General features: G+C 40.6%; 1 protein-coding gene across 6 annotated transcripts in view; it reads right to left on the bottom strand.

Annotated features, from left to right (window-relative positions):
- Window positions 1-266: 266 nt before the first annotated feature.
- The window catches only part of dock4b (dedicator of cytokinesis 4b), a 119,919-nt gene continuing 96,791 nt past the window's right edge, over window positions 267-23,394 (bottom strand). Inside the window, exons 41-52 of one of the 6 annotated variants that reach the window (XM_067582546.1) lie at window positions 21,361-21,447; window positions 19,648-19,824; window positions 16,757-16,840; window positions 16,367-16,486; window positions 15,815-15,936; window positions 14,666-14,777; window positions 13,126-13,207; window positions 11,763-11,872; window positions 9,525-9,597; window positions 6,223-6,339; window positions 5,430-5,494; window positions 267-2,685 (exon numbers count right to left, since the gene is read on the bottom strand). In XM_067582546.1, coding sequence (XP_067438647.1) covers window positions 2,230-2,685; window positions 5,430-5,494; window positions 6,223-6,339; window positions 9,525-9,597; window positions 11,763-11,872; window positions 13,126-13,207; window positions 14,666-14,777; window positions 15,815-15,936; window positions 16,367-16,486; window positions 16,757-16,840; window positions 19,648-19,824; window positions 21,361-21,447 — 1,605 coding nt within the window. In that variant the 3' untranslated portion in view covers window positions 267-2,229. Of the gene's footprint in view, window positions 2,686-5,429; window positions 5,495-6,222; window positions 6,340-9,524; window positions 9,598-11,762; window positions 11,873-13,125; window positions 13,208-13,229; window positions 14,159-14,665; window positions 14,787-15,814; window positions 15,937-16,366; window positions 16,487-16,756; window positions 16,841-19,647; window positions 19,825-21,360; window positions 21,448-23,394 lie in introns of those variants that run through there. The other 5 variants (XM_067582547.1, XM_067582545.1, XM_067582544.1 and 2 more) reach the window with 5 other exon arrangements.

Consider the following 23,394-nt stretch of genomic DNA (forward strand, 5'->3'; position numbering starts at 1 on the left):
TGATCTGCTTCAGATCCCAAACCAAAAAAGAGATGTGTCCAACTAGTAGAGTTTAATAACACACTGACAACCACATGATCCCTAACTGGCTTCCCACCCACAAACAATACAAACCCAATGTGGTTTTTTGGAGCACTTGGCCAAGGCAGAGACATTGCTGGATGTGGGTTGTGGGTGAGTGTTTTTCCTCAGTGAAACCTCAACATGCCATAAAAGAAGAAAAGCTCACAGTAAATCTAATAAACAGAAATCTGTTGTTCAATCCATTTGTATTACATAGGGTAGTTTATTGAACTTGTAAATGTGTTAGGTGTCATAATGCATGACCTTTGTTTTTCTACACTCACAAAACCATAAAAGTTTGAACATTTATAATAATAATTTGCTGCTTCAACAATACATTCAAAGCTGTAAATTGTTATAGCTACATTTTTGTTAAAAACACCATATTTACATTAATTGTAATACACAAATTTAATATTTGGCATACTTACATTAATCTCATTGTATAATTTACAGGTTCTCAAGTACTGATTAATGTGAATATTTAATCTCAAAATTCACAACAAATCAAAGAGTAAATTAACCATACAAAAATGAAACATACAAACAATACTAAAGCTAACCCCCCCCCCACCACCCCATCTCAAAAAATGTTTCACTGAATTTAAGATTGATGATTATTTTATGCCAAAATGTCCTCTATTTTACAAAACAGTGTGAAATCTGTCTGCCATAGAATGCTTACTTCACAGCAGCAATGCGGTTGAACTGGGCAACTTTTTATAGTGCTGTCAACTCATATCTATCTTTCTATTCAAACAGAAAGCAAATCTCAGCTGTACAAATATTTGACAATGATTAGTTTGTAAATATTTCTCCAATAGAGTGTCAGTCCTCACGCGTTTTAAGGTCACTGCTGACAGTGAAACTCTTGTTCCAATTACTGCTTTGTCAAATAGAGAATTCATAATAACAGTACTGGTCATATTACAGATGATAAAACCTTGTTTGTGCTTGTCTAGAGTTATATCTGATCAGTAGATTATAGTTTAATTAGGATTTTTGGGTGTCAACTTAAAATCACTTTAAAAATTCTTTCTTCAAATCTCTTAAAAATGTCTTTTCAGGTGAGCAGTTCCGAAGCTTCTTGATTCCAGGTCCCAAAAAAAGTTTCTTTACAGCACATTTTCCTTTGGCACAATACTTGGTAACCCCCCCCCCCCCCACCTAAAGACCGGTTGTCTTGTACATCATGCAGGAGGAATAGGGTGTGTTCACATAAATGGCAATGGTCAATGGCAAACTCCAAGTTCTGAGCAAAGCATGCATTGTACCTACATATGCAGTTGTGTTTGGTCCACGGTTCATGGTTTTATTGCTGATGGGGTCAATCTTCACTTGTTTGATAGGTAAGAGGCTGATTTAAATATCCTAGAGAAGGCATGGCAGTAGAGTGGTTTGTTAAGGTGGCAATAACTCAAAATTGCTGTCATTACTGCGCCGAAGTTTACCAAATATTTTATTTTGAGTGAAAATGTCATGGTACAGTCAGGCTTAAAATGTAGGTATAACAGCAGCTTCTGAGTGTGGAGAGTATTTAATGGTAATAAATTTAGAATACAAATTCTAAGTGACTTTGTTGTACCATTGCATGTGTGGATATGACTATGGGAACACACCCTTGTCTACTACACTTTACTGAAATGCATACTCGAGGCCTCTAGCACCTTTTTTAGCCATACAGTGTACAAATGTACAGAGTGGTTACAAAAAAAAAAAAAAAACGTGCAAGACTCACGGATAAAAGACTCTGTTTCCAATACTTAAGGCAAAAACAATTCTCATATATACCAATATACATATATTTGAGATTATTACATCTATCAAAACTGTGTTTTTCTAGAGTGTTCTGGTAAACATATGTTGCGACTGACTGTGGTGACCTGTTGTATGTACTAGAGCTAAAAGTGCGGAATGACTAAGTCAAAGTCAATGCAATGCCCTCTAGTAAATACAAAAAGAGACTTTCATTATTTGACAGTGTCTTCAGTTTTGTGACTGCCTGTCAATCTATAGGCCTGCGTCTTTTATTGGAGTGTAGGTCAGGAATGCCAAGCTGAAGATCACAAAAAAAACAAGTGAGTGCCCAGTAGAAAAGTGCAAAATACGCCAGTGTGTTTCTTCCACCTCCTGCCACGAGCCTCAGCCCTCCACCCAAACCAGCACCTATAGCTGGGACACCTTCCTGGGCAGAGGCCTTGGTCTGGGGACTCGGGGGTCGGAGGTTCCGTCCAGCTTCATGCTGCCTGTGCGGAGCTGGTGAGGCTTAGGTGGCAGGGCTGGGGGGTCCGTCTGTGGGGGGATGGAGAGACTGTGGGGCAGCGGCACAGGCCTGCGAGGGTTGTTCCTCTCGTACACGCTATAAGGGGGCGGTGTCTTGTTCTCTCTGCGGATCGGCTCGTCCGAGCTGCTGGAGACAGAGTTTGGCAAGGTTGTGGGTGGAGGCAGCGGGTGGGTCGGGTGGTCACCTGTAGGTAATTCAGTGCCCGACGCCTCCGACACACTGCAGCGACTGAGGGAGGAGATGCCACTACTGTAGCTGCCGGACAGGACGGGGGAGTTGGAGACCAGGCTAGTAGACTGGCACTCGGTGGGCGAAGGGGTGAAAGGTGGCACTGTGGTCTAGAGGGAGAGAAAGAATGACAGGAAATCATAAACTTTCCTTTTCTCATGTCTTGTTTAAATTTTCATTGCATAGACCAGTGATTCACCACCTTTTTGGCTAATGATCCCTTGAAAAGAAGTAGCTTAGAGCTGAAACAATTAATTGATAATTTAACTGACAGAAAATGAATCAGCAACTATTTCGATGATCATCAATCAAAGTATAGACCATCTTAAAATGCTCTGAAAATCTGTTTTTGCTGACCTCCAGTGTTTTACCGTGCTGCAATGATGCAGAGGTGTACTACAGGGTGTGTCAGTACACTATGACATCACTGCTTGGTGTGGTCAGAGGTAAAATGGACTTGAAATGTTCAACTAGAGAGTGGAGTAGAACTGATTTTCAGCCTGATGTTATTATTTAAGTCATTTTCTAGCATAAATGCCAAACAATACCTGTTGAAACAATTTTCTGCTTTTCATAGTCTTTTGTGCAATAAGCCGATTATATTTTATGTTTGTTTTGGATGTTGGTCAGACATAGCAAGCAATTTGAAGGCTCTAGGAAAATCTGATGGGCCTTTTTTCTTTTCTTTTGTTTTTCTTTTCTTAGACAATACAATTAATCAATTAAGTAAGAAAATGATTGGTAGATTAAGTGATAATTAAAATAATTGTTTTTAACAGCCCTGAAGCAGTTTCTACCAATTAGTTCAACAAAAGAGGGATTTTGCTGTTTAAGTTGTTTTATATGAAGGATTGAAGTGGTGAATGTAGAAAGTATTTCACAAGAAAAAAGCCAAAAATTTCAGTGAAGTCAGGAAAAAAACAACAACTTTATGTAACAGAATCTTTTTTTCTGTGATCCACTCAGATTAATATTTGGACCCTTTGGGGGGGGTCACGACTCACAAGTTAGGAACCACTAGTATAAAGAATGAACAAAACATGTTGTTTGGGTACCATTACTTAAGATTGTATTTTGACATTTTTTAAAGAATCACAATAAAATGGTACTATGCTTATGCTACTACCATACTGTATGAATCCCTTGTTCTGTTATCTCCAACACGTGTGCTGACAAAGCCATACAGCAACAATAAATACTAAAAACAGTCAGTGAACAGATTGAGAGGGCAGGTTTTTCCACTCCATCAACTGTTATTGTGCACCGAGATGAAAAAACACAATATGCTGCACTTCCCCCTTCAAAAATCCGATCACTCATCAAAATGTTTTTCTAAGCAATTACACCATTGTGTTATTATATCTACTAAAACTTAATTGGATCTAGTGGAGTATACAATTGATCTGTAAGGTTGTACTGTTCATGCTACAAGGGGCATGCACAAAAAGGTATCCATTTGACATGCACGACTAGATAAACCTTTTCACATTTGGTGCCAGCATGATGAAAATTGGTAGATTTAATCAAATGGTGCCAAGCAGCTTTAACTCCTGACCCAGTTTTCCACACAGAGGCTACTACTAAATATCATTTCTACCTCTGGAGATGAGTAACTGCTGCCCTGTCAGACTGGCACCATGTGTTTTCTGCAGGTTCACTACTGTGCTGGGGTTTGTGGTCTGGTAATGGGCCCCTGGTTGCTTTGAGTAATGTGTGTGCTCGGCGCGTGTGCAATCATGTGCCAGACGATGGGACCTTCTGGAGGTCCACTGAGGACCAGTCGCTGGCTGTGCTGTGATGGGCAGCTTGGTACCTCACTCCGGGCCTCTTCTATTGCCATAGCACTGACAAGGAACGTGCACACACACAAACACGCACACAAATCTGATTGACAGAGCATGCTGAGTGCCAAGCTGTCACTCACACTTTGGTCTCCAGACTTGTTCTCTCTCTTTGCCTCACACACACACACACACACACACACACACACATACACACATACAAACACAGACCACACACAAACATCCTTGGTAGTTGTCACATGTAAGAAGACATCACACCCGCAACAAAGCTGGAAGCTTAGCACTGTTGCTTGTGACAAGCCCACAAAGAAGAAAACAGTCAGCATGAGACAAGCCTTGATTCACCAAAGTTTCAAACTTTTTACCCTCATTAAGAGCTTACTTGACGCTTAGTTAACCTTTGCTGGACCTCTTTTGCTTATGCAGACTGTTATTAACTACTAAAGAGGCTCGTTAGCAATAAATCAGTGCTTGGAGACAAAGTGAGAATAATCAGTTTATCTGTAGACAAACAGAAAAACACTCGAGGTCAGATATTAAAAAGTTGTTTCAACATCTCAGTTGAGAGCTGCTGAAAGGAACATTCACTTTGAAATTCAAATTCACTGTCAAGTACATGTAGTGAAGTTGAATAAATCCATCTTGTTTTGCATGTTTTTGGAAAGCAGGCCAGGTGATATCCTCTCACAGTGGACAACAGTTGGCGTCTACCAGGTGTGTATTTAACTAACACGATAAATGCCCTCCAGCCAGTCCTGTTTTGAGTCTTCTTTGGGACAGCTAAGTCGTAAAACTACAAAATCTGCAGCTCTGGAGCAGTTAGCAGCTTCACTGAGCAGTAATGCAAAGCTCCCCAGTCTTGAGTTGACACAGAGTAGGATAAAGACCCTGGAGCTGGCCGGTAAGACGTTAGCGGTGCAGGATGAAAGCCTGAGGCTGTCACTGAGCAAGGTCAGGCTGTCTCAGGCAAAGAAAGAGAAACTAAAAAAAGCCCAAAACTCTAACCGGTGCACAAACAGACAGAGGGAGTGAATAACACAGATGGAACTAACCTTTTGCGGCGATCTGGACATGGGGGCAGGGGACTGCGACCTCATGTTTTTAGCTGAGGAGCCTGCTGACAGCCAGATGAAAGAAAGTGAGAGAGAGAGAGAGAGGGAGAAGAAAAGAGGGCAAATTCAAATTAGTGGATTCGTTTTCTTCCATTCACCAGGATGACACAGCATGAGTCACGCAAACATACACACGTGGAGCTGAGGGGGCCAGTGGCTTTAAGCATCAATGAATCAAATAAGCGCTGATGTTCTGCAGGTTCTTTAGGCTGCCTTAAGCTGTTTCTACATCCAACAGCTGTTACTGTCCTATGCAACCAGGGCAGAAAAAGAAGGGGGAAAAAAAACAAAAAAACACTCCATCTGCTTATTACGCTGCTGGGCAGTGCAATACATCAGACAGCACTGGGGAATAAGTCAAGTCTGTTGCATCTGTAAATAAGTAAATAACTAAAACAGAGTTTGAGTTTGGTGGTGGAAAAAACTGTTGTTGAAATGTAATGGCAAGCATTTCTCTACGGGACTGAAGGAAAAAATACAAATCTGGGAATTGTCTTGAATTTCAATTGGAGCTATCACATCTCATACCAGAAAATATCAGCATTTCAAGCCGGTTAGTAAAGAAGATTCTGGCATCAGTATGTATGTGGATGATATAAAGAGCAGAGAATCAGTAGCTGAGAGCCTCAGATGGAAAACGCCGCAGTAAGAAGAAGAAGAAGGTGTCAAAAGTTGGAGTGGAAGATTAGTACCATTCTTCATTAAGAGGATTCACTGTGATTGGCCAGTTTACCTGAGTATGGTGGCCTAGGAGGTACAGGAGGGCATAGCAATTTGCCAACAGAGTCAGAGAAGGATGGCGCGCCCTCTTTGACACTGTCTAGGCTCCAGCTACTGGGTGTGGGTCTCACTTACAGTACACAGAAACATCTCAAGTCACTCAACAGGTTATGGGATAACACAAGACAACATGGAGAACACAGTGAAAACACGATGTGGAATTATGCACGTTTTAGATGAATGGTGTAACATACAGTATACATAACATAGTGAGAATGATCAGTTCATAGTCATTTATTAAGATCACATTCTGGATTTCAGAGTCAAACTGCAGTAAAGCCTGTTTCACACCAAATGTGCAAGTGCACCTAGTTTGTGCAATGTAGAATGAAGTGCCTTACTGTGTGTAAAGCATTACCCTCCAGTAAATGCCAAGAATCACAAAAATATTTTTTCAACCTGGTATCCCCCGTTCTGCTATTTTCTGTCACTCTTTTGATTTTTTTTACCCTAGTCCAAGTTGCATCGCAGAGTTACATCGCAGCCATCATTGCTGGATTGTTAATGGACATGCATTGTGGAGGTCAGCTTATTAAGGGTCAGAGTTCATTTTAGTTGGCCACAAAACTCACACAGCAGGTCAGGGGAGCGCAGCCCAGTGTAAATCTCTTTATTTGATTCAGTTTTAGTCTTTGGACAAAAATGTATATTAGTTTTAGTCAGGGCTGCAACTAACAATTATTTTCATTATTGATTAGTCATTTGATTATTTTCTCAATTAATAGATTACTCATTTACTCTATGCAATGTCCAAAAACATTGATCACCGTTTACCAAAGCCCAACGTGAAGTCCTCAAATGTCTTCTTTTTGTCCCGACCAACAGTTAAAGCTAAAGATATTTAGTTTATTATCATAGAAGGCTAAATAAAATTAAAAAATGACTCAAAATGATTAATCAATTATCAAAATAGTTGCAGATTAATTTTCTGTCAATTAACTAATTGATTAATCGACTAACAGTTGCAGCTCTAGTTTTAGCCACATCTTAGTTATTTCATCATTGTTATTTTTAGTCTAGTTTCATTAATTTTTATGTTATATGTGTATGTTATATATTTATGTCTTCTAAGCATGTTGGTTACATTGTGAGGCAGCTGGATTCACGAGATCATGTGAGAATCCATCTTGTCAGGCTTTAAGTTGGGCGCTTGTAGCCGAACCACTAGTGATTTGGACCAATCAGCATCCTAGAACTACTGGCAGCTACGGGCATGGTTTAGGTGTGATGACAGTGAGTAGTGATAGTCTGTGATAGACGGTGATAGACAGATGGTTCATCCAATCATCTGCCAAGTATTTTTTGAAAGTGCCTGCCCTTTTCCAATCAGTTTCTAAGGACGTTATCTCAGATGGTTCTGTGTAATAAACCATCTGGCGCGTCAGGTCAGCATGTTGGGGTTTGTCTCAGTCTTTCATGTGTGATATGTCCCAGCTGTTTTGTTGTCTTTGTTTTCAGAGGGATTGTAAATTCAGTTAATAAATCTGTTAATCTTTTCCTTCCACGAAACATTGACATCAGTGAACATTTCCAGCAGAGACACATCATTGATATGCAAGATGTTAGTACAACAGGTCTGTCAGTTCATTTTTCGCATCAATTAGTTCATATTTCCATTAAGTCGCCTTTCACATTATCATTTAGTTTTTATTCACTGATAAAAAATTTAATTCTTTTTATCAGAGATTTGTTTTCAACGATTACTTTTTATTTAGTCTTAGTGTTGTAGTTGCTGTGGGGGAAAAAGCCGTGACTAGAGAGAGAAAATAGAATAAAAAAGGTCTTCCTCTGTGCAATGCCACATTTGGTGTGAGAGTAGGGTAATAACTTAATCGGAATAAATATTTCATATCAACAGGATTAAACTTTAAAATATAAATAAACTTCTACATTTTCACTGACTTACTGACTTTTGTTAGTAATCTCTGATTGTCCTTGTGTTGTTTTTAGGTCACATTCAATCAAAACTTTGCTGTTAAGTGGCTACTTCAAGTCAAGGAGCTACTTCATGTGCTGATATTTCACTAAAAAAAGAAATGTAATCACGTTCATGTCACAGAACATTGTGGAAGCCTGATACACAAATGGGGACAAAAGGCTGTTTTTCTTTCTTATGTGGCAAACTAGAGTCTAGTGAGCATCATTTCTTAACAACACTCTATATTTGGTATCTGGAGTCATAATTAACAGTTCAAGACAAAAGATGTGACAAACTACACTTCCATACAATCACAGGTTTCGTGTAAATTCTTGCACTTTTCGTCATATGCATAAAAGCGACAAGTTACCATACTGTTGCAGTTCATCTATCTCTCACTGCATTATTTACAGATCACACATGGAAAGGTGTGCTTATTTGTGAGTCACAAGGAAGTTATCACATCCACACTCCTCTAATTATTTCACAAACTGTTCTGAACGCTGCTCTATTTTTTTTTTTTTGTAGCAATGAGCAGCACAGATGAAAGGAAATACATTTCACATGTTCACTGTATACTCAGAGTTTTGTTACAGTTCAGAGAAAAGCAATCAAATGCTCAGGTTTTCTTTTAAATTACACATGAGGGGGGTCAACTTTCAGTCACAATTCACAGGCATATTTTTGTGAGAAATATGCATCTTCCCTTGATTATGCTGAGCAAAATGACAACATGGGGGCTTCACTAAGAGATGCATTCATACATATGAATGTCACACATGTCCATCAGTGATGCAGGAGCTGTACCTGTCGTTTTATTACTCTTCTGGGATGATGAAAAACTGTAAACTAGGCGGTGTGGCTGGTTAGGAATCGGAGGAAAATGGGAGCCCAGCATGTGTGTGTGTGAAGGCATTTATGTGTGTGTGCGCATTCTGAGGAGGTAATGCTCCCTGAAGCAGCTGCGTGAAGACAGATGCCTCCATTCACGCTGTGGTCAAACTGTCACACACACTGCATGTCTGGACAGATGACTGCCACCCTGGATGCTTGTGTAAGCATCAATGAGTAATAGAGAAGCTGCCTGTTACTGCTCCAGAGAGAACTCTTGAATAACGGGAGAGGAATGCCCTTTTAAGCAACAATAACAGACACATGAAACAATAAAAATATTTTAAATTTTACACTTTAGAGAAGGTTTAATAAAGTGTGCCTTCCCATGTTGGCATTATTATTCTACTGGAGGGGATTCCCTGAAAGGTGAGTGTTTATTTCAAGGCTTTTTTTAGTGAGTGTATGAGAGTGTATGACAGAATATGCTTAATACAGTATTTTACCTTTGTCTGGTGCTGAGAGGTTGGGGTCACTCCGTGGTAAAGTGGTATCGCCTATCTGATGAGGAGGAGCTCTCTGCACAAGGAACAAATAGTTCAAGTTTACTGTCAAAACCTACAGCATGGCACAGTGTATCTGAGACAACAATATGTGTCGCGTGCGGGAGTGTGTGTGGGGTTGAGCAGTATGTAACAAGGAACAGCAGATAGGCAGAGCCAAAGAGAAAGAGTGTTTACTGTGTAAAAGCTTTTATGTCTCCGTGTTTGTAGAAGTGGAGGACGTCGTACCCTTTTGCTCTAATTACAGTAAAGTGATCGATGCTTCTGATAATCAATATTCCATTACCAGCTAATACCTAATAGCCGCTGCTGTCAGGTTGGAAAAAAAAATGTGTGGCCTCCCAACATCTGTTCACCTGCAGACTTAAAACGACTCTTTTGATTCAAACACAACATCACAGCACAAACAGGGTAAAGAAAAACAGGTGAGCGGTGCCAGCAGCAGCATCAGCACCGGCCGTTAAGAGATGAATGGCCATGAGAAGCCAACACTTTTCTGTTACAGTGGCTTTGTCACCGAGGATGGAGTGTGTGATTGCATTATGTGCTGCCCTTCAGCTGGAGCAGGAACTATGTTGTTCTTGGTGGCTCTTGTTATTCTGGCAACATTACAGTTAGTTTGTTGTACTGGAATGTTTTTTTCATTGTGAAAATGAAGCAATGCTAGACTGTCTGTCTGAAGGCCAACTTTAATAAAACATCTACCATTCTTGAAAAACTGCTATTCTAAACTACAGGAAAAAATGCCTTGTGGCATGTGACCTCGTCCCGGAGGCAAATTTTTCCCCCTCTAAGTCAAAATTCTTCCATTGAGATATATTGCACAATACAAAGGTGACCTTGTTTTCTGCCCCAGTACGCACCTTATGAGCGGCTGCACTGTTGGACAAATATGCCTGCAAAGAGCAGCGTTTCAAAAATATAGACCCACTTTTCAATTTGTCTTTACATCACAGCCACCTTTTATTTTTTTCTTTTAACGATATCCTCAATGCTATTTAACATGGAAACACAGAACTTTCCTGTTTATTATGATCCTATAGATTTATTTTGTGGCCACAGTTCAAATTTTAACTGAGAAGGTTTTTGAGTTTTGTCTGTCAGTTTAGCATTATGGTTGGCTTTCAATACTACAATATCAATGAGTCTCAGCTGCCTTTGTTATGGAGAAGAGGAGCTATAACAAGTTATAGTACCATAGTTGCTGAATTCATCCAAAATTGACCCAGAATCCAAAAGTTAATTGTTTTAAACTTCAGGTTCGGCATCTTTAGCTTTTACCTGCTGTTTGCAGTTTTAAACGAAAGACGTTTTAATGAAATGACATAGCTTACCACAGAAACACTGCAGTTGACTGGATAGACGTACTGCAAGCTGGGTGGTGCCTGGTTTGGGCAGTAACAGAATCTTGATTCATATTTGATCAGAACTGCCTAGTTTGATAGTTTGATCTGAGTTTCGTGAGCCAGGTGCGCTGCGCTGGACAGAATCATTTGCATAAGGTTGAGGTTGAGTCATTTTTATGCAAATACAGATACAGTAGAGGATCCTTCAACTCGCTATGCCATATCCATCATGCACCACACAGTTCTTATTATAATTAATAGAATCCTTCGACTTCCACAGACAGTCTGCGTGCCACATTACCTACTGAACTTTGCCTCCAAGACAGGACGGATGTTAGGAGGAATTCAAATTTGCTCGTTTACAGATGAGTATTTGGTTGTTGACAGTATCAAATGCCTCCTTTAAGTCTAAAAATACGGCCCCAACAACACCTCCTTTGTGCATTTTTAGTTTGACATTCTCCAAGGAGAGGCAATTTGCTGTCTCAGTGGAATGGCTGGCTCAAAAACCAAATTGCAATGTGTAAGGGCTACTGTTGAGATGAGTGGTCAGCTGTTCAGCAACACATTTCCCTGCGATTTTGTAAATGACGGGTAAAATGCTAATAGGTCTGTAATTGCTCACATCAGTCGGGTCTCCTGATTTATGAACTGGCACAACGATGGCTGACTTCCAGTCCTTGGGAAACTTCCCTTTTTTAATAGAGGCATCAATTATCTTCATTATTGGTTCAGTGAATGAATTTGTACAGGTTATACCGCCCACCCTTAAGTGTGTGCATAGATGGTATGTGTGTGTGTGTGTGTGTGTGTGTGTGTGTGTGTGTGTGTTAACCTGTGCAGGGTCCAGGGGGTTGGGGAAGATGGCGCTGACCGGTCTCTCTCGTGGAGACAGGCAGGCGTTTTCTCTGGAATGCTTGTGTTTCTCTGCCATCTGGGGTGAACCTGGAATGGATGGTATGAGATGTTAGAGCAGTAACACACACAGACTGTGCACGTGCCGACACGAGGGACCAAGCAGCAGCAAGGTGTTAGAGTATTACCCACAAATACTGGCGATCAGGAAAGGCCGATCTCTCTTTCTCTCTCTCTCCTTCCAAGCCTCTACCATTTTTTCAGCCTCACTACCTCCACAAAATGATAAATGGCCTGCCCCAACCCCCCCCCCCCCCCCCCCCCCCACACACATACACCTCTACCTCCTTCAACCCCACTCCCTCCCTCCCCTCTCTCTGTTAAGACTTGACAATCACGAGAGCGGCACGTGCTGAACCTCGACACAGAAACATATGTAACACACGTATGCAAATACTGAAACCCTCACACCCCATATGTGACATTAGCTTACTATATGGATCTCGATCCATTAGCGAATGTGATAGCACTTGGAAGGCTATCATATGAGGATGAGATACCCATCGCTGGCTCTCATTCAGATAAGACCACACGAGCAATAATTCTCTGCAGGCTTTATGGGTAGACAGAGGCCACTTTTATAAGGGCACCGCCCGCTGCCAGCAGCTTGCCAAAGGGGAGTGTATACGCTTCCATAAACGTCTTCATATATTCTTACTTTTTATGATGTGGGTCAGGCAGAAAGGCGTTTGTACATTTCAGCAAAGTGAGATAAGAGGGCAGCGAGAGAAAAGCATTAGAAATTCACACTTCACTGTAGTGGAGGCTTGGATAGCAGAGGCCAGGGCTGGACTTGGAGATTGTATTGAAGTCCAAGAGGGATACTCCACAGAGCTGTAATCATTTCTTACTTGTTCTTGCTCCGTCTTGCATTTTCACCGGCTCCAATGTTTCTTTTAGCAGCATTTGTCTCCACGTCTTGGCCAATTTCATTTTTCATCTCAGCTAATTGTGTATTCTCTCTATTTTCAATTCTCTATTCAGTCTCTGACTTTCCTTTCAACCCTCCCTCCTCATTGTTCTTACTTTATTTTTTTTATTTTTTTTGCTCCCTCTCCTTCATGTATCCCTAGCTGTCTAGTCTAACCTCGCTCACCTCAGCGAACAGGACGCTGCGCTGTCTTGAAAGAACATCGTGTCACTGAAAGGTCAAAGGTTTAGTCCCCATGTTCAGTGTGTCTTGCTGAACCCCTGTCTGCTTCCTACGTGTGAGTCCCTCTGGATTGAAATATCAGCTAAAAGCCAACAACAGTATATTGAATTCTAAAATCCTGCAGTCTCACCTCTGGCACTGGAAGGGGCTGAGCTGGTGACGTTGGGGGAGGCAGAATGGTTGGAGCTGAGGCTCGAGGTAGACGGACTGGGCTATAGGTGGGATGACAATGATAACAATAATTACATCATTATTATGAAGTTTATGAGCTTATTTTATATATTCATATTCATCCAAAACTAGAAAAATGACTGTAATGTTATATGAAACAGAGCAACTGTAAAGCAGAACGTTGCTTAAAAAAAGGACTTAACAAGTTAATGACGGTTAAAGATAACTGAAGAAAAAACAGCAAAATACAAGTTACCTATTAAAGGAATAGTTAGACATTTTGCAAAATTCACTTGTTTGCTTTCATTCCGAGAGTCAGATGAGGAGATCGATACCACTCTCATGTCTGTACAGTAAATCTGATGCCAGCAGCCAATTAAGTTAGCTTAGCTTAGCATAAGACTTTAAACAGGGGGAAATGGCTAGCCTGGCTCTGTCAAAAGGTAACAAAATCTGTCCACTAAGTCACTTATTAACTAACTAACTAACATATTATGTCTTGTTTGTTTAATCTGTAAAAAGATCAAAGTGTATAATCCAGGGGGTCCTGACCTGGACTATTTCTTGGTGCCGACTTCCTGAAATCATCACCTGTTGCCTGGCAACCTTGCAATGACGACAAGGCTAAGCTAACTGGCTGATGGCTGGAGCTTCATATCTGTAATACAGATATGACAGTGGTATCCATCTTCTCATCTTATCCTTGGAATAAGCATATTTCCCAAAATTATCTGTAATTATTATTATATTACAATTATTATTATTGTAAATTATTGTATAATTCTGCTAATAGCTCTTAAATTAATCTTAAAGCTCTGTTTATGCTGATATTAGCTTTGCCATTAGTTTATTAAGGTTGTGCACTAGTTTACTAAGCTAAATTAAAAATAGGGTGTCTCCAGGAAGATGGGGGTTAAAGTGCACTTTGTAAATTGAAATGTACCATAATAATACTCATCTTTAGGATCACCTTGCAGTGAATTGTGCTTGATCTATGGAATAAAAGCTATGATGTTCAAAAATAATATCATAACAGGTTCAGTCACATCCCTGACAACAGCTTTTTTTTTTCTCTCATGATTTTCTCTGCTGCCTGTTATTTCCAGGCCTGCCAGGTGCAGCAGACAGCTTGCCAGGAGTTGTCGGCAGCTGAATTGGCCAAATCTAGTTTAGATTACTGCCCAACTCCAGCGAGCTCCCTGGACAGACCACACAAAGCAGTGTGTCCTTATTTGATATAATCATGACAATTTGCTTGGCCGGACAAAGCCCTGAACAAGCAGGGAGGAAGATACAAAGAGAAAGGGCGGAAAGGAGAGAGAAATGAGAGTGAGAGGCATTAAAAAGGTATTCTGTAGGGAGCAGGAGGGCAAATGTTGGGATATGGACTCAATCTACGACTTTAACAGCCTTTGTGTGGTGCGAGTGTGTTGATTGGCAAGTGTTTGCATGTGTTTGTGAATAACAGAGAGAGAGAGAGGGGGGGGGGGGGAGACTACCTGCATGTTGAAGACTTCATCTGAGCTCTCCGATTGCCCTGTGATGTTGCTGACTTCATTGGAGGCCTGAGATGACAGAGAGGACGAGGAGTAGCGGTTCACCGCAGGGTAGCTGAGGAGACTGAGGGTGAGAGCAAGACATAAAGAGACGGTTATGATCTCTTTCAGGAAAGGGAGAGAGGTTATGGTATTATGTTTCATCATTCTCAAGAGGTTCGACTCACCGAAAATTCAGTGAGAGCCGCACAAAGACAGACGAAAAGGGAGGCAGGGAGGGGGAGAAAGACAAACAGAGAGACAAATGGGCAGAAAATGTCAGATTAGAAGATGATAATCGATGCAGGAATCACAGCATTTCATCAAGCATATTTCTGCCAAAAAGCAAAAGGGTAAAAGAAAGGTTAGAGAACAAACACAAAAGGAAGGTTAAAACAGAAATCTTTACCAAGAAGATGTAACCTGGTTTTGTGTTGTCAAACAGAGCACAAAAAAAAGAAATCAAGACTCAATAAGCAAAATGTGAAATGTCACTGGGAGATTGCCGCGATGTGTGCGTCTGAATTTTTCTGTGTGGCTGTGCCCCTCTGGGATCAGACTGTGGAGGCGGAATGTCGCAGGTAGACAGAGTGGCAGGGTCACTGAACACATCAAAAAAGACACGCACACGCAGGAACACACATATGCGCACAGTCTGCCTGCTGGCCTAGCAGCAGCCACGCAGACATATCCCTGTGGGTGCCAGCCAAGCCGCCCCCACCTATTGTATGCCCAGATGGAGCCACACCGGTAAAGAACAGAAGAAGAAAAGAAGAGAGCAAAGGAACAGAGTCTGGTGTTTGAGGTGAGGTGCGGACTCAAGAAAGTAAAATAATAAAAGGAAGTAAGATCAAGACTGAGGTCTGCAGTGAAGGGCAGCGCAGGAAGGTTAGACAATATGAAGGAATTTAAAAAAAATATCCTGTGACTGAAGTGAACATTCCTTTTTTTGATGTTTTTGATCTCTACTATAATATAAAGAAATAGTAAGTGACATTGTGTTCTTTCAATAAAAAAAATAAACTAAAGAGAGACACAATTGAATCAGACAAAAGACAGATCTTTTCTTAACTAAACAGAAAAACAAAACACAACAAAAAAGAAGGTTGTTACCTTCGCCTGGCAACCCCTCTGCCACCGTCTGGGCTAATGATGTTGGGCACAGAGTTTCTGCACGTACGTGGGCTCCCGTTGGTGAAGTGCACTGGGCTTGCGCGCACATAAGCCGGAAACTCCTGCAGTTTCAAATTGAAGAAGAAGAAGTGCACATAATTAAATGCTTCTTCATGCCAGCATGAGGTCTGTAAATAAAATACACACAAATGCAGATGAAGGAAGTGTGTTTAATGAGCTGAAGCTTTCTCCTCGGAGGACTGAAGGGGTCATTCACTCGGAAGTCTGAACACAGCGGTCGGTTTCGGTCGGCACATACAGCGTGTGTTTCTCTTTAAGACTTCAGTTAATGATTTGAGGAGAATGATGTTACGCAAGTGGGATTGTTTTAATCTTCCTAATACGTGATTTATGGTCATTAACTGAAATAACTTCTGTTGAACTTGAATTTTGAATCCCTCATTAAATCTGAAATGTGCAAATTTTGAAACGCACCCTTTAAAATGCAGCATCATGAGATGTCAACGATCACAAACATGGCCTCTTGCCTACCTGTATGCCCAGACTGGATTTCATCAAATGAAACTGGTCCACTAACTTCTTGTGGAGAGGTCTCATATCCTGAGGAACAAATTTCTCGTGCACGGCGAGGCCATACTCCAGAATATGTGCCTGCAAGACGAAAGCTGGTTTATGTCTTGGACAACATCTGAAGGTAAATTAATTCCAAATGAAACAACTCTTTCACCTCTGTTAAACGCTAAATATTAGCTGATTTGTTGCGAAGTTGCACAGTTGGAATAAATCTTAAAGTTAATGGTTTTGCTTTTTCACATTATTAAATGACTTTTTAACAAGAACAATTTGTGAAAACAAATCGTTTTATAGTATTTCAGATTCATCGTGAATGTATACATTTTGTTTTTAACTCCTATTACAAACCTGTTCAAACATGAGCTCTCTCAGTCGCCCGATCTTCTCCCCATCCTCGGGATGATTCATAATGTAGTCCTTCACAAAAAAGGCCTGTGCGGAGACAAAATGCACAACATCTGTTATGCACACACCAGGAGCTGAAGCAGTAGGCTTTCTGCACTGCAGTGTTACCTGAATCCCCGCTGGGCTGACACAGTGAATTAGTGTCCACACTTTTTTTTTCTTTTTTCTTTTTGAATCCTTAAAAAAACATTCACGAACAAACTGACAAAAAAAAAAAGGCAAACAGAGTAAACTAACATCTGACTCAAATGGGGAGTAATACTCCTTACTGCGTTCCTGTGTTGTGATATTAATATCAAGTTCAGGGACCAGAATAAAACGGCTAAAAATAGAGAAAGAAAAAAACGGTGCCAAATGGATATTAGTAATCTCACAGGACTGATTTTACTTTGATTTAGGAGCCAATTTGGTTGGACTTTGTAAGCCTTTTTATGTCACTTTTATTCATGTCACTGCTTCCTGTTAAAGATCATGTCTCTTCAGAAACGTCATGCTTCTTGATTATGGCTTACAGCCTTTGCTTTCTATTCTCTTCTCAAACATTTCCTTCAAAAAGGCGACTCAAAGGAGAAGCAGATAAGATGAAAAATTTCCTGGTCCGCTTTGAATGATAATAACTTTTTTTTTTTTTCCCGCATCCACACATTTAACGCCAGGTCCTTGCTGTTTACAATGCCATCAACACTTGTGATGTGTCTACAGATTATGGTAAATCCTTTTCAATCTGCATCGGAGTACACAAAGAGGAGATGACAAACCGATGAAAGACCTTGCAAAAAATCTGTTTTGAAATCTGCCACAGAGGGAAAAACACACACACAAAAAAAAAAATGGACTGAAAGGTAAAGGGGGAGTTCACAAAAAGATCAGCAGGGCTCTTCTATCAAGGACACAGCTGTCTATCTCCAAAGAGACAGAGCCAGACGACAGTTAAAAGACGGGAAAAGATGCTCACTGTCGCTTCACACACGTAGATCCCCATCAATGTATGCATGAGACTATGGCTTGCAGACTGTGAATCCTCAATAAAAAAGTAATATTATTATTCCAGACAAACATCCTCAGATGACAATCCTCATCAAGATCGAATATATTAGTATGCACTGAACATGATGTCATGCTCCTCTCTTATAGCATTGCTATGCAGCACAGACGGACACGAAATCAAAGATATCTCATCACATAAACGTTATTACACTCTATATAGTTGATGTACTATAAAGTACATATGCAACAGTGCCAAGGTAGTAATTCTAAAGAGAGAAGTGCTGCGTTTCGGCAGGAAATCCTGTCCGAGGACCTCCAGAAACGGCAGCGAAAATAATCAATAAACTTCTACAAATGATGGAAATCTCTCGTCGGGCAGCAGGGAGTGAGACCCCGCCATGGAGTGGCTCAGTTAATCATTAGAAAAGTCCAATTAGAGATGGAAACGCTGAGGGGAGAGGAAATAAATCAGACAACATTCCCCCTAAAGGGTTCCAACTCAAACTAAAGCAATAAATCTGAATATTAATAATGACAATTTCCCCTTCATTTGTAGCCGAGCAAACCTCAGCAGCTGTCAATCGGCATTAAGCGGGGAAATTAATAGGTTTGCGTCGCACTCCATGGGGTCCTGCATGTGATATTCAGGACAGAAAAATGAGCTTTTGAGTGTTTGCTGTGTCCGTCTCATGCGAAGTCATTGAAATATGTTTCCGTTTCTATTGTGTATGATATGAAAATACAAATTACAAACGGTTGAAAGAAGTCATTTTTTACGCAGAAGAATCCCATTTACACATTCAAATATACATTTAAAAAAATGACATGAACCTACCAACAGTGGATAAAAGCAAAAGGGCTGCTCTATAAGTACATTAGAAGCTGAAAGTCATACCATATGCTATCATTTTTCTAACAAAATAATGGCAGAAAGGGAGGAAAGCACTTCAGCGACCCTTGCCTTTGCGGCTCTATCAAGTATCCTACAAACCTTAATAGGCTACTTCTACACAGAGGCATGCTCTTCTGCACAAAACCAATATACGCTCACTCACATACAGTATATGCCCACACCCACACACACACACACACACACACAGGCATGCATGCACAAACATGCACCCCCACATACACGCTCTCAGTGGAAAAGGGTGGTTGCTATGCGACACAGAGCAAGTCGCTTAGTCCACTCAGTTTGGTGAGGGTAAAAAGCGTTTTCTTGAGTAGATTTTTAGTCCTTTTCCGCAATTGTGCTCTTCCTGCTTAGTAAATTGTACTGTAGCACAAGAAAATGATGCTCTCCTGCAACTGGAGCTTTAGGAGATGAAGTAGATTTAAAAGCTTGTCGGAGTATTTCAGTTTTTCCTCTATCAACATGTGTGTCTGTCTTTAACAGCTGCATAAACACGCCCATCTCACTCATCCAGCCATTATTAGCCATCCATCTCTCTCTCCTCCTTCCTCCCACTCCTCTATCTGCCATTTTTTGACCTGACCCCTCTCTCTCCCCACATCTATCCTTCAAACCATCCATCCATCAACTCAGCTCCCCCATCCATCCACCCATTCGTGTGTCACCCATCCATCTAATTTTTCCCGCTTCCACCTTCTCCTGCTCTCCAGTCATCTATCCGTTCGACCAAACCTTCACCCAGCCATTCATGCATCCATCCATCTCTCCATCCATCTGGTCATCCGCTCCTCCCTCCACAAAACGGTCTCTCTGTCCATACATCTCTCCGCTTACATCCACCTTCATGCATCATTACGCAATCCATATGTCATTGCTTCCTTCTCGCTCGCTCTCTAAAATCCTCCAACCTTATCTTTCATATATCCGTCCATACCTCTTGGTAGCGGGCCAGCCCCCCATTGACAGCGGCGTCGATGACCCCGTTGAGGCACATGGTGAGGGGGTTGATGTTCTGCATCTGCCGGTTTTGACACTGGGTGATCAATGTCCGTAATTGCAAGTTCTTGTTCTCGATCACCTCGATGGCATTCTCCAGCGGGCTAACTTCCACCTGCGAAGGGGGAGGTTGTATTAACCAGTGTTAGGTTATCGACTGTGAAAGACTTTTACTTAACCCTTTCTGAAGATGTGTGAATTCACCTTTTAAAAAAACTACGTTCTCAATAAATTTGTACACAAAACTTGACATAAATCACCATTTTTTTCCCAAATGGCACAGCTTTTACGACAGAGGACAATTCTTTAAACCTGTATTAACGCATTTTTTTAGCCACTCCGGGGGAGCGGAAACAAGCTGTAAACACAGTAGTAACATATTATCACTTTTTCAGTTAATAAGGCGAACTTGCTAGCAAAAAACGGCTTATTTACACATCCAGCAGATGCGGAGCAACATTAGCATTTGTTTGATGAATGTCAGTCCAATATTAACTCCCCTTTTAGCTCAGTTTTGGTCTCCACCAACTGCTAAGGGAAGCATCAGGCTCTTTAGCTGCTAAATACTGCATAATGTTCACCAGATAGACATTAACTTTGACTGTCTTAAGTTTGATGCTAGGCAGGTAGTGTACAGTTGATTTATTTTCAAAGAAAACAGCTGCATGCTGCATCTGGAAACAAGAGACGTAAGATTGAATCAAAATAGTAATGTTTTGGGGGGCATAAAACCAATGCTAAAACAGTCTGTAGAGCTGAGAGTTGGGTTTTAATTCTCTGGCTTTATCAGTATGGGCAACACTTTTCACATACACGTGGTCATTTGATTCATTGTTAATATGAAAAAATTAACTATGGCAGCTTCAAGTATACCATAGTATATACGGTCACTTTTGGAAATAAAAGCATTAAAAATGTTCTTTCCTTCATCCTGCAGTTCTTTTCTCTCTTTTTCTTCCTCTGTCTCACACAAAGCTTAATCCGCTTGCTAATAAGAGCTTTTGCCAGTTCCATATTTCATATGCTATTGCACTGCATAACCATCATGGAATAACACTGGATTCACAATCCACAATTTCACACCGCACTCAGCAGCTATGCACTAAAGAATATGTGCTGAGTCCCACTGAGACAGACACTGTCTTATGTTTTGCATACGCTGGACAAAACATTCAAAATCAAAGCATTTAAAATCCTTCCACTCCTTAGAGATCTGAAAGAGAAGATCCAAGACGGAAAGCTTTTGAGGGGATTTATGTGCAACACAGTGCGGGAACAGACTTGATTCGAATGTGATAATGAGTCCAGGCTAAAACATGAGAAGAAGTATTGGAAAAAATTCCCAATATAAAAATCAATTCCAACAAGATTGACATTTTTGTAATCAAAGCTAAGCAATTTGATTTTTAGGGTTAGGGACATCCAATCTATCCAATGGAGGGAATGAAATGTATCCAATAGCCCCAAACTCACGACCTAGGTCATTATTGATGGTCAATGCAATGACTTGGATCAATACTTGGATATTGGCTGGCAGTGCTCTAAATTGCAACCTGAAAAATAAAAGTGCATTACAGTGTCCCCTGTGTGAAATGACTGTATTTTGTAGTTGTATCTTCATGGTTATTTCATCAGAGGTGGTCACACTCACCAGTTCTCTCTTCTCCACTTCAAACCAGCGCGAGATGCCTGGAAGACTCTGGACCAGAGTCAGAGTTGTCCTCTCCACCCACAGGCTCTGCATTAACACACAATATACACCTGAGTATTAGCTGATTGCTAAACATGGTTAAAAAAAAATCGCTAGCTCCATATGCCTGATGCCCACATGTGCTCTATCTCTGGCCGACACTACACAATTTAATTACCAACATATAGTTTGAGAAAAACATGTTGAGCACACCTACTGCCAAACACCCACTTTTAGGTGTAGGTCAGATGTCATGTCTTATATCTAATATCATCATTCATGTTGCACCACTTATCCTGTCAGCCAGCACGCTTGTCAATATGCCAACATCCCACAAGGTCATTCTGACAGCACGTAAACTATGGAAACTCTAGCATTCACTGCAGGCTATTAACATAATATATTCACACGAGACTCGAGGACCTAAGGAAACACTTCCACAACAGTATATTTGTTGTAAACATGTCGATAAAAAAAGAGCAATATTGTATTTTCTGTGTACGAGATTTCTAATGCCAACTTATAATGTTGACTTCTTGATAGTGCAGAAACAATTATCAACAGTCATTTATCAAGTAAAATGTAAAGCATTCCATGGTTCCAGCTTCCTTAAATTTGAGGATTTGCTGCTTTCTCTGTTTTATATCACTGTAAATTGAATATCTGGGGGATTTAGACTGTTGTATGGACAAAGGAAGCAATTTTAAGATGTTACCTTGAGCTCTGGGAAATTGTGATGGTCATTATTTTGTATTTTCTGGCATTTTTTATACATTAATAGATCCATCAATTCATCTGAAAAATAGTTCAGGTAAGGTCCAGTTACTAGTTTTTTCCAGAGCTTGTTTTGGTCAAATTACTGTTTCCAAGATCCAGAAATAACTGTCATGCTTAGTATACAGAAATACATAAAAAATAATTGATAACATGATGGTCATTTTTCTCTATTTTCTGACATTTTAAACATTAATTAATCCATCAATTCATCTAAAATATGTTATGTTTTGGTCCAGTTACTAGCTTTTTCCAAAGCCTCTAGGATCCAGAAATAACAGTCACTCTCAATATAAAAAAATACAACATATTAATTAGTTGCAGCTTGACTTCTGGATCTCATTCAAAATTGAGTCCACATAGTTCAGTTTTATTTTAAAGGACATTAACTTTGTCCAAAATGTTAAACATCATTGTATTATTATTAGGGGTGCGCAAAAAATCGATTCACATAAGAATTGCGATTCTAACTCTGCCGATTCGGAATCGATTCAGAAATTCCAAGAATCGATTCACATGTTTCAGTCTTGCCACGACGCTGTTTTCCGTTTTTCCCTGACATGAGTTAGCTCACTAAATCCCATAGATGGCGCAATGACGCCGCGCCGGTTTTCGCCCGGACCCAACTCCGGGGACAAGAGGGAAGTGAAGTGTGTGCCATGGAGACAGGGACCGCGAGCAATGTAGCCATGGATGTATAATGCATCCATGAATGTAGCTGACAGAAAAACAAATACAACCTGGTCCATTGGCTATGAAGGCGATCATTTGGACATATTTTGGATTTTCTTATCTCGAAAGGAAGAAGGAGCTTGAAAAGACTAATTCCATTATCAGGTGCTGCAACGCAACTCTGCAGATTTGTGCCATTGTGGGCTTATTCATTTGTAACCGCTGTGAAACAGTCAGAAAATGTTTAGTTTTATTGATCTGATTCACCAGCTTCCTCATTAACGTTACCAGCGCTCCCTCTCTTCATTCACTCTCTAGCTCGCTCGACCACTGCTTCTCTCTCTCTCGTCTTTTTTAAAATGAGTCGGGAAGCCGTCAGCAAAGCCTAACTTTACTTTTAACGTTATCAAACGAAGAGAAATGTCCTCCAGTCTTCCTAGTAATGTTTTTGTCATATGGCAGGGTTGTACAGCGTTACAGGTTGCCTTTCTCCAAAAGTTGATTCTGTTTCAACTTTCTCGCTGTGGCCCCTGCAGCCCTCCTCCCCCA

The sequence above is a fragment of the Thunnus thynnus genome, chromosome 23 (assembly GCF_963924715.1).
Source record: "Thunnus thynnus chromosome 23, fThuThy2.1, whole genome shotgun sequence".
NCBI lineage: Eukaryota > Metazoa > Chordata > Actinopteri > Scombriformes > Scombridae > Thunnus > Thunnus thynnus.